At 36.3% G+C, this 17,387-nt stretch overlaps 1 protein-coding gene across 6 annotated transcripts in view; it reads right to left on the bottom strand.

The window, feature by feature from the left end:
• The window catches only part of LOC113441349 (WASH complex subunit 2), a 39,897-nt gene that overhangs the window by 17,316 nt on the left and 5,194 nt on the right, over positions 1-17,387 (bottom strand). For 2 of the 6 annotated variants that reach the window (XM_087937940.1, XM_087937944.1), the window contains exons 4-16: positions 16,559-16,728; positions 15,843-15,936; positions 14,020-14,075; positions 13,710-13,754; positions 12,920-13,015; positions 9,858-9,939; positions 8,687-8,743; positions 8,053-8,159; positions 6,757-6,826; positions 5,414-5,470; positions 3,108-3,266; positions 2,650-2,729; positions 2,102-2,194 (exon numbers count right to left, since the gene is read on the bottom strand). In XM_087937940.1, coding sequence (XP_087794066.1) covers positions 2,102-2,194; positions 2,650-2,729; positions 3,108-3,266; positions 5,414-5,470; positions 6,757-6,826; positions 8,053-8,159; positions 8,687-8,743; positions 9,858-9,939; positions 12,920-13,015; positions 13,710-13,754; positions 14,020-14,075; positions 15,843-15,936; positions 16,559-16,728 — 1,166 coding nt within the window. Of the gene's footprint in view, positions 1-2,101; positions 2,195-2,649; positions 2,730-3,107; positions 3,267-5,413; positions 5,471-6,756; positions 6,827-8,052; positions 8,160-8,686; positions 8,744-9,857; positions 9,940-12,919; positions 13,016-13,709; positions 13,755-14,019; positions 14,079-15,842; positions 15,937-16,558; positions 16,729-17,387 lie in introns of all 6 variants that reach the window. The other 4 variants (XM_087937939.1, XM_087937941.1, XM_087937942.1 and 1 more) reach the window with 3 other exon arrangements.

Raw genomic sequence — 17,387 nt, 5'->3', positions numbered from 1 at the left:
CCACGTATAGCATTTTTAAATATATGCATTTACTCTCTTGGAACATTTTCAGCAGCCAACTGAATGGTAGAAGACAACAAAATGGTAAATGGAAGAAAGGGTACGACTTTGAGGCAATTTCTGTCCTTGTAGAAATATAACAAGGGTGTCAACCCTGATGCTGGCTTATATGAGGCTGTTTTCTGTAGCTTTCCTATAAGGAGGTTTCTCTTCACAGTGTTTCAGGGCTGACATAACTTGGAGCTAAGGGGCAGGGAGGGTGTGTGTGTAGAGATAACTGGGGTGTTGTAGCCAAAATAAAATTATTTCCTTTGGGAATGAAGGACGTTCATGCAGGTGTTTGAAAGGTAGAGACTTAAGTCAACTAGCAACTTTGGGAGGGGGGGGAGTGACAAAGTTTTACTTTTAATTGGGTAAAAAACCCGGCGGGAACTTAGAGCCAGTTTTCCACCAATTTGATATGTCCCAATAAAATGTTCTTTGAGGAATATGCCTGCCTCGGAGTTCTCCTTGTTGGGGATGTATTACTTGGAACCTTGACAAAAGGATCATTAGGTTAAACAGCTTTTCTATCAAAATTGTAATTACTAAACAAGTATTCTTGCAATAACATCCGTATGCTGTCAAACATTTTAGTAAAGATATTGAGCCCAAGAATTGACCCTGTATCTAGCAGATGAAATAATGTTAAAAGAAAGCGCTCCTGAAACAAACTTCCACAATCCCAGTTGGTCAGGTGCTGTTCTGAGCTCTGGCAGGCAGAGGTAGTAGGAAGGAAGTGAAGGGCAGTTCCTCCACTTGATAACCTATTAATCAAGTTACATGTCAAGGCAAACATTAGAGACTTGGGTTGTGAGCCTCTAGTTTGCACCAGGCATTTGATTGTGCTAGAGTACAACATGTGCCCTTTTATCCCTACCCCAGTAAAGAAGGGACTCTCATCTTACTGTTTATAACAAAACATTCCCCTACATTTTTCAACTTAACAGAATAACAGAGTTAGAAAGGACTGTGGAGATCTTCTAATCCAATCTGCTCCTCAAGCAGGAGATCCTATACCATTCCAGGCAAGCGGCTGCCAAGTCTCTTCTGATGGAGCACCTTCAACTTCTGAAGACAAACCTCCATTGGTTAATTATTTTTGCTGTTAGGAAATTTCTCCTTAATTTTAGGTGGTTTCTCTCCTTCATTAGTTTCCATCCATTGTTTCTTGTCCTGCCCTCAGGTGCTTTGGAAAATAGTTTGACACCCCCACTCTTCTTTGTGGCTTAAATATTTGAAAATATTTGAATATCATGTCACCCCTAATCCTTCTTTTCACTAGACTAGACAAGCCGCCTAATCACCTTTGTTGCTTTTTTCTGCACTCTTCCCAGAGTCTTTGAATCTTTTTTACAATATGGTGACTAAAATTGGATGCAGTACTCTAAGTATGGTCTTACTGAGGCTTTATAAAATGGTACTAGTACCTCATAGGATCATGATTCTATCCCAGTTAATACAACTTAGGACTGGTTGGCTTTTTTGGCTGCTGTTGCATATTGCTGGCTCATATTAAATGACTGTCCGCTAAAATTCCAAGATCCCTCTCTCAGTTACTGCTATTGAGCCAGGTTTCACCTAATCGGTATCTGTACATTTGATATTTCTTGCCTAAGTATAAAAACTTACTTCTTTCATTTTGTTAGAAAGGGCCCAGTGTTCAAGTCTGTGAGATCCATCTGCATCTTGAGGCTATCTTCTTCTTCTTCTTTTCCCTCATCTGAATCGTTTATGATGCTGAAGAGTACTGGGCCTAAAATGGAACCTTGGGGTAACCCACTGCTCCCTTCCTTCCATGTAGATGTAGTTCTGTTGGGGACTATACATTGAATGAGTCAACTACACTGAGTTGCACATTGAGTGCAATGTAGATAGCCCATGTCTAGAAATCTTAATAATCTGAGTTCCATGGCCAGTCATCATAACAATTCATTATACTTGTGGCCTTCAGGGATCATGCTAACATTACAAAGGAGATACAGTCATTCCTAGCTACAGTACTTCAATAAGGAGGTGGTACATGCAATATTTAATTGTAACTGAATGATTAAGAACTTACTTCAGAATCCTCATCATCAGAGAATAGGTTTTTCTGACTCGTGAAATGTGTTGGAGTTAAATTTTTAAACTTCTCAGCAGAAGAATGTTGACTCTTAAAAATACACAATACACATACATATTAATAAATCTGGAAGGTATCAAATGTAAGCTGGACAGTTAGGAAAACATCTTATCAGAACCTGATTGGTTACACTGGGGTCAGCAATGAGAGACAGTTAAGAGAGGGAAAAGGAGAACTTAGCGATTTGGGTGCACAATTTTCAGTTCTGGCTTTGCATTACTGCAATACACTTGATCTCAAATAAACTATACCTTTCTCAACAAATGGCATCAAGGATAATTTTGATTTAGAAATTCAACTTGTGGCAGGTCCAACATTATCTGCATTTTACTAACTGCAAAATATTTGGGTGGATTTGGAAGGAGGGGGTGTTAAATTGATTCATATCTAAGTTCACTGGATGTTGAAACTGACACAAGTCATTATAAACTAATCCTCAATATAGCACTTTTTTAAAAAAAAATCTGTACGAAAAGAAAAATTACATTTTTTGCAATGTTGACAGTGTCAGGCTTTTCCTTGAATAGATCCCCATCAACATCAAAGAAATCCACAGAAGATTTGGCTGTTTCAAAATAAGACACAAAGAATTCACTTTAGAATCAGATTTATCAGCAAGAGAGGAAGTCCATTAATAAAACAGTAATACTGGTAAAACACTTCATACATATGTATATAAAAATAATTGAGGGATCTCACACATAATTAAAATATTTATTGTGTACTATAGTTTATTGAATATTTCTACACATCATTAAAGATATAAATTAAATGTAATATTCAATAAAGTCTTATTATTAACAGGAGACTACAGAAAAATAGCTCATTATTTCACTATCAAGGGCACCATCACAAACTAAGATACATTGCCTAAAGAGATTCTAAGCTCTTTTAATTATGATAAAGGAGAAGAAATTAACATGCTTAAGTTTTAGAAACTTACGTATAATGCTACTACTTTTACTGGATTCAAAGTTGTCATCTTCCTCAAACAGACCAGGAGCTTCATATGGCTTGGAAGATTTATCTGTGATTGATTCTGTCAACTTTTTATTCTCTTCCTCCAGTGGAACTGAAGAAGGGCTAAATACATCATTTATACCTATGAACAGGGTTTGAAAATAGTCATCTGATACCTAGAGCTGGAGTTCTGCAAATTGTTTAGTTTAAAAAACATTTTCAAACTCATTGGAACAAACCAACCTTGCCTTATAAATCATTAGGCATAAAATTCACTGTTCAATTTCCAAATATACCGATACTTCACTTCTTTATCAATGGACAGTACCATTTTATCTAGAAGTCATCTTATTTTTTAACAATATTTCTAGGAAGAGGTTTCTAAAGCAAAAACAGTTCTCCCCAAAGTAACAACGACAAAACTTGAAAATGTTTATTCAGATCTATAGCACTGTTAAACCAAGAGTATTTTAATCCCACTGTGGGCCAGCAGGAAGTATTAAGAGTAACAGAACATGATTTTAAATCCAAAACAGGTATTCTTCTCCAAGTATAAATAATAAATCCTGGTAGAATGTTTTCCGTGTGCTTTATGCTTCCTTGTTACCTAATATGCAATACTATTTTGCTAGCTTATGAGGCACTGTTGAAAGCGAGCCTCCCTTAAACCGTTAATTTAAGATAGGAATCTTTTCAAGATGGGGATTTATAACCATGTTGCTTAGCCTTTATATACTGCAACAGCTATGATATAAAAGATGTACACCATGATAGTTTTTGGTTTCTTCATTCCTTCCCTCTGCCTTATTGTTATAACAGAAGAGCAGAATAATAGAGTTGGGAAGGACCCTGGAGATAGACCTTGTTAGCAACCACAATTGAGACCAGCAACTCAGTCATTAAATGAAGCAGGTGCTAAATAAAACATCACATGGCCATTTTTGTGCTTATGATCTTATTTCAGCTTCCCGTTGCTTTTCAGTTCTGCAAAGAATGACGTAAATGCGGGCATTTGTCATAGTGTTACTTTTTCATCCTTGTAATAACTATGAATGGTTGCATTCTGAGGCAGTCGCTAATTTAAAGTCATGACGTCACTGAAAAAAAGTGAGTTACTGACCATTTTTCACACGACCGTTGCAAGCACCCCCATGGTCATGTGATCTAAATTCAGCCGCTTGGCAATGACTCATATTTATGATGGTTGCAGTGTCCCAGGGTTATGTGATCCTCTTTTGTGACCTTCTGACAAGCAAAGTTAATGGGGAAGCCAGATTCATTTAACAACTGCAGCAATTCACTTAACAACTGTGGCAGGAATGGTTGTAAAATGGAGCAAAATCCACTTAACAAATATCTCACATAGCAACAAACATTTTGGGCTCAATTGTGGTCATAAGTCAAGGACTATCTGTGGTTTGTTAAGTATGTTTAACCAAGGCATTCGATAGAATTTTGCCTGAAATGGTTGCTGCTCCGCCTTGCTGGTGTGGACAGGAAAAGATAATTTGGAAAAATCAGCCAAGCATGGTCCTTTGAAAAGTTGCGTTGCTGACATCCTTCTAGTTCTCAGAGTGGAGAAAGTGCAAGAGAATTCTTAGCTTAATATTAACCATTACAGAATACTTAAGAGAAGGAACAGGAAGTAACAGAAACTTGGGGGAAAAATGACCATATAATGCTGATTTTTCTGTTAAGAGAAACTAAAACTGAGTGAATTCAAATATGTATCCTGGACTCTAAAAATCTAATGTTAAAAATATTGAGTAACAATAAATATAATTTCATAACAGGAAAAGTAATAGGAAAAGACACACTTTCCTTAAAAATAGAAATAGAATAATAGAAGAGGAAATAATAGAGGAGGAAATGTTAACAAATATTAAATGTTAATAATTCCAATGAGGAAAAATAAAGGATAGGAATGTATGCTCCTTCCAAAAAAAGCCAGTTTTTAAAAAGAGAAATACGAGTTAGAAATGTTGATATGGTTACAAAAAAGTAAAAGCAGGAACAAAGGCACAATTCCTAAATTTCAGACAATAACATTCCCATTTTATTATGTGTTAATATACACATGTAATATAGACTTCATCTATATTAGCCCAGGAGAGCAATAAGATCTAAATGGTTGGAGAATTAACTGCAGTAACTGTATATGCCAGAACATTTCCAGATGAAAGCCATTCAATCTCCAGAAATGTTACAAACATGCAAGGGCTTATGTTAAGTAAGTTAAGATTAAAAAAAAATTACAGATCATTGGTCAATTTTTTTTATTATCCATACCTGGAAAGAGAGAAACTGCTCCAGGAGGAACTTTCTTTACTGCTTTTAATGATGGTTCTAAAAAGCATAGAAAAGGGATCAAATTGAAACTATCCTAAAGTCATAGTTCCTTTTCTGGAACTATGTGTCAGAGTATATTCATGAACTGGAATAGAGCATGGTAACAAGGTCAGCCAATGAATAGGCATAGTAACTAAGTCAGCCAATGAGGACTGTTTGGAAACTGAAACTAGAAGTAGCCTAGACATGGCTCTATATTAAGCTCTGCAGCACTGAAGCTATGTTAAGCTCTGAGTCTGTCTATTGAAAATGAAACTGCTTCTCTCCTCTGCTTGCTTACTAAACTAAAGTGAAACTGATGTCTGTTTCTCAGCTCCTGAGTTGCTGTTCTGCTCTGAACCTGTTAACATGTCTGCTTCTGTTTGAGTTTGCTCCATGTTGGAGAAATCTACAACTGGTATTGTAAAATTTACTTTGTGTTTATAAAGAAGTTAAATGAAGCCTCTGCCATCTGTGTTTACTTTTCTGGCGCTGAATTTATGCTGCAAAACTCTGAACACTCTACCTTTAAGGATATGTCTGCCTTACTCCTGACTGTTCATGAGCACAAGGATGGCAGCTTCCATTGTTACAGATGTGACACTTTACAATATTATAGTTGTAAGATGATGACATCTAACAATGTCGGCTGGGAGTCCTATTTGCCTGAGGACTTTGATGGAGTGGATATGGTGCTATCTAATATGATGCCTATCACCTGTGGGTAAATGGAATAGAAGGGCTGAGGAAACAGTGAAGTCTCACAGTGTAGAATAGCAGCCAACCCCCGGTCCGTGGACCAGCATTGGGCCATGGCATACCAGAAATTGGGCCACACAAACAACCAAAGCAGTATGGTATGCAGGCAGCACACAAAACCACATCCCCTCTGGTCCACGGAAAAACTTTTCTCCACAGGATTGGTCCCTGGTGGCCAAAAGATTGGGGGGTCACTAATATAGAGCATAAGGAAGATGACTCTGAGGGAATTATGAAAGATTTGTTGCCAATGCACCAGGTGGCAATGAAGTGTGTTGAAGTATATCCCATGATAATAAAAGAGAATCAGTGAAAGGCTCTTTGTGGGGTAATCACATTTTATAGTTGAAAAATAAATCTGCATTCTACAGTATTCTTTACTTGGGAGGCTTAAATATATCCTCATCTAGGATCAGATCATGTTTGTATCAATATAATTTCAAATGCACTTTTTTAAAAAAAGACCGTATTTCCCAAATGAACTACAAAGTTTTCTTGTGCTAAATATTAAATCTTTAAGTTTAATAAAAAAAATTTTTTACTACCATTTATTGGGATTCGTGCCTCTTTTTCATTTGAATCTCCCTCTTTTGGCAGTTCAGCGAAAAGATCCTTCTGGTTGAAAATAGAATATATCTCATGGCAGAATGTATTTTAGATTCAGAGAACAGAATAGTATATAAATACTGCAAAAAACACTAAAATTATTTTTCATACAATTTTACATATACATTTTTTTGGTTTCTGTCTATTAGGCTTCTATGTATATATAGTAACAGGTACTGAGCTCATAATGAAATGCAGTTCATAATGTGAAAAAAAGCAGTTAACTTCATATTTCATCAAACTTTGGTGCGAGATCCTTCTATAATCCGAGACACTATAAAATATATGTATAATATAGACAAAAATTGTGTTTATATGTAATACAAAGCGAAGATTTTTTTAAAAAAAGTCATGGTTGTTAAGCAAGTCATAATGGCCTAGCTTGCACACAAAGAATACCACAATGTTGCTTATCATTAGTTACTTCCTGACTTATGACTTTCATTTAGCACATTCACCACTACACCAAACTGACTTGCCTAGATCTTGTGGACCTCATTAGCCCTAGGTTTCAAGAATAACAGGCCTGCCCTCTTTAGCTGTTCTGAACCATCATATTTGGTAAAACTGTCTAAAGTAATAGGCAAAATATTCTTTCTGCATAACATCCTCTACCCAATTCACACTCCTTCAGTTATATTACCCGATTTCTGATCAAGGTAATAACTCTGTGAGAAACATGCTAATTCTTTCCTGCTTAACTTTGTTCGGAACAGGATTGTAATATTTTGAGGGGTGGAAGACTCTCCCTATGTAACCCAAATCTAAAATAAAAGACTGTAGTACAGTTGAATGAAATACATATTATATTCTTTTGACACAACCGTATAGCATAAAAGAGCAGAGGTTCCATCAAGCTTTTTTGTCTAGTTCTAAGGACATACAATTATTTAGATATGAAGTGGGGGGAAAGGGGCCCTAGAGGGTATAAGTGTGCTCCTCTCAACCCCTCTTGAAAGAAGCCATGTCCATTTCCAGGCTTACATGTTAGCTATACTATTCCAGGAAGATATATGCCTGAATTAAGTAGACTTAAATTGTCAAAAATGACAAATTAGGCTGCAGTGCAGGGATTACTACCGTAGATTATCCTATAATCTTTTGAGGGGCTTGGATGCATCTGCCTCTTCATGGAGATACCTGCACCTAGGTTCAAAGTAGTTTCCTTCCTTGCATCCAAATAGCTGGATGTCCTTAGCTAGTTTCATAAAGGAATATATAAACCATATATTAACCTCATCATCATCGAAGAGTCCTGTCCCACCACTGAAGAGTCCATCTTTAGAACCAAAGGGTGAGAAATCTTCATCAGTTAGCTTGGGAGGTTTAAAGATATCCTCATCTAGAATAAGATAAATGTTTTCATCAAAGGAGTTAAAAAAAGATAGCTATGAGGTTCTCAGATAGATAGTAAGATAGTATGATTAGGAGCAAAGTTTTCCATTGACTGCACCTACTAACCATTCCACAGAAGGTTAGGGCAAAGAAGCCACAGAAGCTTTGTTTGTACAATCTCCTGGACAATTTTGGGGGATTCAAAACTCAAATTTCTTTCTATCCAGTTAATTGAGAGTATAAAAATGTCAATATTTTTTGCTGTTTTTCAGCTTCTAGTACAATTTCCATAGCATTTAAAATGTACTGAAAAGGGGTTTATATAAGAGAAAAGACCTTAAAGCCAACAAAATAGCTAAAATATATGGCAATAAAAAAGCATGCAAGCTTCTCACACAACTTTTCCATACCACTTTTTCTGAACATAAATAAATAACCATCCTTCAACCTCCTAAATGAGGTTGCTCTCGTGTCTTTCTCTTCTCCTAGGAAATGCAGCTCCTAAGGACAACCCACCAATACCCCTCAACTTACCATCTGAGTCAGCATTAACATCTTCCTTAATAGTGACCGTAGTCTTATTTTTCGTATCTGTTCAGGAAGAAAATATTTATGACCATTTTTTTCCTTCTTCACGACTGCATTACATATGAAACATTTAAAAGTGCAATAAACAGAAAAGTTGTCACCTGCCTGGATTTTCATTTTTTCTATAGGTTTAAGTTCTCTTTTCCCCAGCCACTGGCTTTGCCCGTTTAATTATGATTCCTTCCTTCCTTCCTTCCTTCCTTCCTTCCTTCCTTCCTTCCTTTCCTTCCTTCCTTCCCCAATCCTATGACAACTATGGGCTATGATCACACACATTATTTGATCTTAAAATGGGCCACTGACTTAGAGCTGCAGAGCAGACTTCTCGATTCTACCCAAAATATCTTCTTGACTTACTCTGCACACTTTCTTGAATTAGCCAGAATAACTTAGTCACATAATGACCCCAAAATTTTGAATGGATAGATTTAATGCTCCCCCCAAGAGCTGTTACTGAAAAGATATTCTGAAAGATCCTTTCTGACTGGATCCATGTGGTAGAGGAGTAACTGAAATGATGGAGCATGTTATTTTGTATTGTTTCATCATTTTTCAGATATTCATTAGGAACCACCATTCTTTACTAAATATACTAATCATTCTGACTTGTTTTATTTTAAATTGTTATTTTCAAATCAGTCTGATTTTATTTTAGTGGTTAAATACAAAGTTCTAGAGAATAGGTTGGGAGAGGTCTTGCCAGATTATCGTTTTCTTTTTTTCTTCCAGAGCCCAACTAATCTACAATTAAGTAATAAAATAACTTTTGCTAAATCTCTGTCAGGAAAAAATTTCTTCTGAGCTTGGATGTATCGGATATACTTTTAACAAAACAGAATTACATTTAACTGTGGACAAAGAATATTTTTCATAATAGAAACAGTTTATTGGAATAAATTATTTCTTGATCTAGTATATATTTTAAAGTGTAAGATATATTTAAATAATTCTCCTTGATTCCAGTGAATACTTTCCTTTGTGCATTAATTAAAAGATATTAAAAGGTAGGTTGTAGCATAATAGTTTACTGAAAATAAAAAATATTTTAAAATATTAGAAAATCTTTTTCTATCATACTTTATGCAGCAAAAGAAAAAAAAGGTGTGGAATTGCTTACATAATTGTTCTTTCTGTTCTTTACTTAGCTCTTCCCTTTTGATTCGGGCTGTAAGCTCATCAGTAAACGATGTAGGTCTTTTCTTTGGAATTCCAAGTAGGGAAGTAGAAATGGGTAAGAGAGAGAAAAGACACACTTGGTTATTTTTTTAGAAAAGTTTATTCATACATTACTTAAAGCCAGACATATTATAGACTAGGAAATGTTAGAAGGAAAAACACAATTTTCAAACTAATAAGAGCACATGGAAGGAACTGCGAGAGGGATATAGGAGTCTACAACTCAAAACAGCATTCCAAGTGAGGCTTTACCAAGGTATTATATAGCAGTACTAACACTTCATGTGATCTTTGAAACTATACCACTATTAATGCAGCCTAGGATTGCATTGGTTTTTGGGTGGCTGAAGCACAGTGCTGGCTCACATTTAAGTGGTTGTCTGCTAGGACTCCTAGATCCCTCTGGCAGTTACTGCTTTTGAGCCAGGTTCCACCTATTCTATATCTGTACATTTGGTTTTTCTTGCCTAAACCTTACTTTTTTCACCATTGAATTTCATTTTGTTAGACAGGGCCCAGTGTTCAAGTCTGTTGGGATCCTTCTGAATCTTAAGCCTATCTTCTGGGGTGTTGGCTATTCCTGCCAGCTTGATGTCATCTACAAATTTGATGAATTTCACCTCTATTCCCTCATCTAAATTGTTTATGAAACTATTAAAAAAAACATAGGACTAGAACAGAACCTTGGTGTATCCCAGAACCTGCTTACTTCCTCCATGTAGATGCAGTTCCATTAAGGATTACATGTTGAGCATGGTTTGTCAGCCAGTTACAAATTAATCTGGTGGTGATACTGTCTATCCCACATTTTTCTAACTTACTAAAAAGTTAATTTAATGGTTTACTAATATCCAAGTATACTATGTCCACAGCATTTCGCTGGTCACTAATTTAGTCACTTTGTCAAAGAGTGAAATAAGATTCGTTTGGCATAATCTGCTTTTGACAAACCCATGTTGGTTTCTGCATATAACTTTGCTTGTTTCTAGGGGTGTACAGATCTGTTGCTTGATGGGTCTTTTCCAAAATCTTCTCAGGTGTTGATGTCAGGCCGATTGGTCTGAAGTTTCCTGGACCTCTTTTTTGAAGATGGGAATCATGTCAGCTCTTTTCCAATCCTCTGGTAGTTCCACGGTACTCCAGGATCTTTGAAAGATATGGCTGATCTGCCAGCTCCTTCAGAACTCTGGGATGTAATCCATCTGGTGCAGGTGATTTGAACTAGTCTAGGGTGGACAGGTGTTCTTTTACAATTTTCTTGCCTATTTTAATTTGTATTGCTAATCTGCTTTTATGGGTTTTTTTTTGGTAGGTTGGGCTGTATTATCTTCCTGCATGAAGAGAGATGCAAAGAGTGAATTAAGCAGTTCTGCTTCCTCCTCCTATCTGTCATTTCTTTGTCATCTTCTCTCCTTAGTGGACCAATTATTTCCTTGACTTTTTTCTTATTTTTTACACGTTGAAATATATATATTTATTATTATTATTGACATTTGTTTCAAGTCTTAGTTCATTCTTAGCCTTTCCTGACTTCATCTTTACAGATTCAGGCTATATGCTGGTATTCTGCTTAGTTATGTGTCTGTCTTTCCATTTTTTTATACTTATCCTTTTTCGTCTTTCACTTTATCAGACAGTTCTTTATGCATCCATGCTGGTTTCTTCTTGGATTTCTTGTTTTTCTTTTCCAGTGGCATTGTGGTGGACTGGGCTATTATAATCACATTTTTTCAGAGTTTCCCAAGCTTCTTGAGTTGTTTTCCCCTTTTAAGATTTTCATTCACGGAATCTTTCCCAAACTCTAAGTTTGTTGAAATCAGCTCTTTTAAAGTCTAAGACATTAATTTGATTTTGTTTTATTGCTTGTGTCTACATTATATTGAATTCCAATATGATATGGTCTTACTCCCCCAAAGCTCCTGCAATTTCAACGCCCTCTATCATTTCATCTTTGTTAGTAAGAATTAAGTTCAGTATAACTGATCCTCTATTTTTCTTCCTAAAGAGAGACACTACATATGGTCATTCATGTACTAATCATCTCCCACTTGCACTCCATGGTTCCACACTAGGCAGTACCTGAAAATGTGGAAGTTCAGCTGGTCTAGAATATAATAGCACATACAGTATCGAATGTACCCAGTATATGTAACATTGCTTTGTGAACTTACTGGTTTCCAATAAACTTCTGGGTATAATTCAATTTCTGGTTGTCAACTTTAAACTACTATATGCCATGGGCCCAAGTTGCTTGCAATACCCAATAATTTCTATTTGTCTAAGACACCCAGCTATTCTTCAGATTCAGTGAAGTCATGTTATCTGATGTCCTAAGAAGCGCATCTTCTTTGTCATTGTACCTGCGTTACACAGTAATATGCAGGCATAAACAATAATTTACAAACTGCAAAATCTTGGTTCAATACAGCAGATTAAGCCAAATTAGTCAGGTTTCCCTTATTAATCCAGTCCAACTACCATTCTATCACCTTTCAGCTCAATGGTCAATTTCCTACTATCTCAGTTTGTGCCATTAAATTATGACAGAGCTATTTTAATTTTCTCTCCTCTCTAACTCTTCTTTGCTGCCAGTACGGTTTTTCTGCTCTGCTCTGCCCAGTACAGTTTTGATACCAATGGTACAAATATGGAAAAAAGAGTAATCAACTAGCTCTTTGCATATCCCCGTACTCAGGCTGACCCTCAAACAAGCTACGTATATTTTGTATTATGCTTTGCTAAGAAGATTAGATTCTTATATAACATTCTGATCACAGGAAAAAGAACTAACAGCAGATTCTGAACTGGCAAAAGGAGGAAGTCCTAAAGCATCTGGGTTGGCACAATATAGTACTGGAACAAGTATTTTATAAACAATTTCACTGATCACATTAATGCTTTGTACTTTTCAGTGCTATAATCCATGCTATAAGCATCTTACTAATATGCTTCATTAACACTTTCTTATAAAACTGCCAATGCTATTGAGCAGCAATTTCTTACCAATGTTGTATTTTCTTCTAGGTCACCGTCCTCCTCTTCCCCCTTTTCATAGTCACCAAAAAGATCTTCATCTTCATCACTCATTAGTGCTGTTCTCTGGAAAAACAAATAATGTACTGTATATTCACTTCACTTGCGAAAGAAATTTCCTACAGTGAAATAGATCTGGCCAGTTTTTGACTTAATGTCTTCCCTTGTTTGCGAAAGAATATCCAGAACATATTGCTCTGCCTTCTTCTCTTATTGAATGCTTCTGCTTAATAGCCTGAAAGTGTCTTCAAAACACAATCAGAAATAATGGTTAGAATCAAGTTTCATCACTAAGCTACATAGGTTCTATTTTCTGTCTCTAGTCAAAGCGCAAACGATAATTTCAAAGACAGGGAAGTTGCGAAGAACCGATAAAAACTGATAAAACTACTGGAAGGTTGCACAGAGGCAGAAAAAAATAACTGCAGAAAGAATTGAGATAGTAAACATTCCATCTTGAAAAATGATGCTAAAAAAGAGGACATGTATTAAAAACAACTGTTGAAATGATCTCAATGGACCATAATTTTCAATCCGTGTGCCTAGAAATAAAACAGTCTGGAGACAGATTGAGGGTGAAAAAGAAATTTGCCTTACACTTTTCTCTTCTGTCTAGTATGGAGTACAGGATTATTTAAATAAAAGAGGAAAACTTGCTTTTGTCAATGGCATCTTATCAAAACATTTTCTCATGCTATTTATTTTTTCAACCCAATGGTTACTTGCAGAGAACTGAAACTTGACAAAATGCATTTCTTACCTGTTTCTGATCTTCATCACTTATAGTCCCAAATTCTTCCAGTTCCTGAAAAGTAAAACAAAAATCAAACAGTGGCACTCAACTTGACATTATGCTGTCAACACTCTCTTGGACCTCTTCTGTGCAACAGCCTTTTAGATGGCTATTCTTCTGAAACACTGTCTGAATTGTTTTCATCTATGACAGGGATAGTAAGTACTTAATTTAAATTTAATTGAATTTAAAAAAAAAACATTCCCACCAATATAATAAACTGATAAGTATCTAAACTTCCCAGTTTCTAAAATTCCTCAAGAGATAGTCTACTCACCTCTTCTTCTTTTCCTTCACTGTCTATCAGGCTTCCGTGATCACCATCCACTGAACCTTCTGTCCCATAGGGAAAAGACAAGATTTATGCATTGTTTCTTTAAATGGTTATACAGATAGGCCTCAACTTATAATCACAACTGAAACCAACATTTCTGTTGCTCAGCAAGGCAGCTGAATTTTGCCCCATTTTACAGCCTCTCTTGCCATAATTGTTAAGTGAATCACTGCCAGTTGTTATGCTAATAACACGGTTCTTAAGTGAATTTGGCTTCTCCATTGACTTTGCTTGTCAGGTCGCGAAATGTCATCACATAACTCTGGGACACGGCAACCTTCATAAATACATGCCAGTTGCAAAGTGTCCAACTTTTGATCATGTGACAATGGGGATGCTGCAATGGCTGTTAAGTGTGAAAAACAGTCATAATTCACTTTTTTCAATGCCATTATAACTTCAAACAGTTGCTAAATGAATGGTTGCAAGACTACCTGTACCCAGAATGCCTTTCTCTATTTCAGGAATTTATTTATTTTTATTTACTTGTATTCTGCCTTTATTATCACATAAATTTACTTTTATTTCTGGAAATTATAATCCCAACATTCTATATAGCAATTATGTAAAAAGCTGGTAGCTGAATATAGCTTTTCTCCATCTTTCTTTATTTTTAAAAATGTTTTGCATGTCTTTTGAATTATGTTTTTCTGATTTAAAAAATTTAAAGTGGAATACAAGTCACAGGCCAAAAGAATGATTTGGATAAGGACTTTTTACTGGACATACAAAAGAGGCTTGTTAAAGCTTTGAAGAAGTCTATGCAATGGGACAAAAAAGAACTTGAGAGATCAAATACCACAACAGTATATGAATAAACTAAATGTTAAGATTTTCAGAAGCAAAAAGAATATAAAGTTGATTTATTTTATCAGAATTAAAATAAGACATGGTTTTATGAAATTCTGGAAATCCTTTTTATAGCCGTTTTACTAATGCAGATTAAAAAGTAGAAGTCTTATGGATTCGTTTATAGATAACAGATGGGTTATGGAAAAAACTGTTTGTAACTTCTGTAAACTTACAATTTGTTCAGCTCCCATAGAGGTGAAAAGCTATCAAACCAGTTTATACTGTTGATGAAGATTGGAAGTCACTTCTTTATACATTTCCTTTCTTTATTTCAATCTTTCTTTTTATATACATACATAGGTACATATGTATATACATACATACATACGTATGTACATACATACACACATACATACACAAATGGTTTGCGGTGCTTTGGATATATTACATGCCATATTATGATTAAGTATATTTTCAGAAAATTGCTAAACCATTCTCAAAACAGCTGAATCATCATGGTCCAGGAGAGAATACTCTTCTCTCTTCTTTCTGTCACTGAAGATTAAATATTTTGCACATATCTAGTAAATAGTAGGAAGTCTTTACGGATTTTACTCCACTAGACATTGCTAACTATAGAGGGCAGTGCTCATCTTTGCTTTGATGATAGTGTTGTCTGAAGAGGTTTCTACAGCCATATGGCCAGCATGATGTCATGGAGTACTGTTACCTTCCCATTGAAATGGTACTTATTTCTCTACTCACAATTACATGCTTTTGAACTGCTAGGTTGGCAGGAGCTGGGCGAGGACAGGAGCTCATGCCTCGAACCTGGGCTGCTAACTTTCCAGCCAACTAGCCCAGTGTCTTAACTGCTGAACCACAGCACTGTCCCTGATGAATAGTAATTGGCCCATATAATAAGCCTTAAAATAAATTAACTGTAAAAATGTATTACTAATTCTTTCACCTACCTTCACTGGAAGGATCGGCAAGCCCAACATCATCTTGTTCCATAAACAGTTGGGAGCCAATTAAGTATGGCAAAGGTCGATCAACATAAAGATCCTGAAAAAAAAAAAAATCAAAAACACTTTTTAAAGATTAAACTTCAAAATATAACCACCTGGACACCTCTTGATGGCTAATTACCAATTCCCAAGACTTTAATTTAGCTGCCACATTACCAATAACAAGTAAAAATTATCGCATCAGGGTTGTGTTTTATCTCGGGTGTGCATGTGTGCGTGTGTGTGTGGCGTTACCAGCTCTTTGTCACTCATATCTGGGGCACCTGTGATGGCCCGGGCAGCCCCCCCCCAGGCTCTGTTTTCGGCTGGGACAGCTTCCTGCAGTGCTCTGCCAGTGAAAATGGGCACGCCCCCCCGAGCTCCGTTTTTGCTGACAGAGGGCTGCAGGAGGCCATTGCAGCCGAAAAGGGAGCCCAGCGGGGCTGCGCGCAGCCCCCAAGCTCCATTTTCGTGGGCAGAGGCACGCAAGCCAGCCCATCGCTGTTTCCAAGGTGGCCCCCGTGGGCCAGATCTAAGCACCCTGCAGGCCAGATGTGAGCTGCAGGCCTTGAGTTTTGACACCTCTGCTTTAATGTATCAAGAGGTCATTAAACAGCTTTTACTACTGAATAAGTCAAGCCAGTAAAACTGAAATCACCAGAAATACCAAGTTCCATTACCTTAGGCTCCAGTATTAGTTCCAGTCTTTCATTGGTTTCTTCTTCAGAGTCTGAGTTCCCTGCTTTTATGTCCAGTTGTTCAAAGGCACTGTCTAATACCTGCAGTCCAAAATTGATGGCTTCCTGAATCTTGGGAATCAAATCAGCTTCTTTCTGTTCACGGGTTTTCTAGAAAATCAAAATATACCAATCCCATAATTTTTACATACAATGGAAGAAGTTATAATTTTTGGTCATCACTGTAAAAGTACTTGCTGTAAAACTGATTTGCAAAACATGAAGGCGAGGTGATTAACTTTTAGAAAGCTCAGTAACTCTTACCAAAGATGTTTCAAAATAAGACACAAAATCTAATTTCTAACTAACTTATTAGAAAAGATAGGCAAATGAGGATAGAATATAATCTTCAATTTACAACCATTCATTTAGTGAATATTCAAAGTTACAAGGGCACTACAAATAGTGACTTATGACTGTTTTCCACATGACCCCCAGAGTCACATGATCAAAATTCGATTGCTGACAACTGGCATGTATTTATGACAACTGTAGTATCCCAGGGCCACGTGATCACCTTATGTGGCACCTTCTGGCTAGCAAAGTCAATGGAGAAGCAAGATTCACTTAACAATCATGTTACTAATTTAACAACTGGCAGTGATTCATTTAACAGCTGTGGGAAGAAAGGTCATAAAATGAGGCAAAATTCACTCAACTGTATTGATTAACAACATAAATTTTGGGCCCAATTATGGTAATAAGTCAAGGACTACGTGTATTGTTCAAGATAGTCCAGACAAGGAAATCAAAGTCATGTATTAATTGTACT

Source organism: Pseudonaja textilis, chromosome 8 (assembly GCF_049901715.1).
Source record: "Pseudonaja textilis isolate UNSWEBS1 chromosome 8, rPseTex1.2, whole genome shotgun sequence".
NCBI lineage: Eukaryota > Metazoa > Chordata > Lepidosauria > Squamata > Elapidae > Pseudonaja > Pseudonaja textilis.
This window is presented reverse-complemented; position numbering and strand designations above follow the sequence as displayed.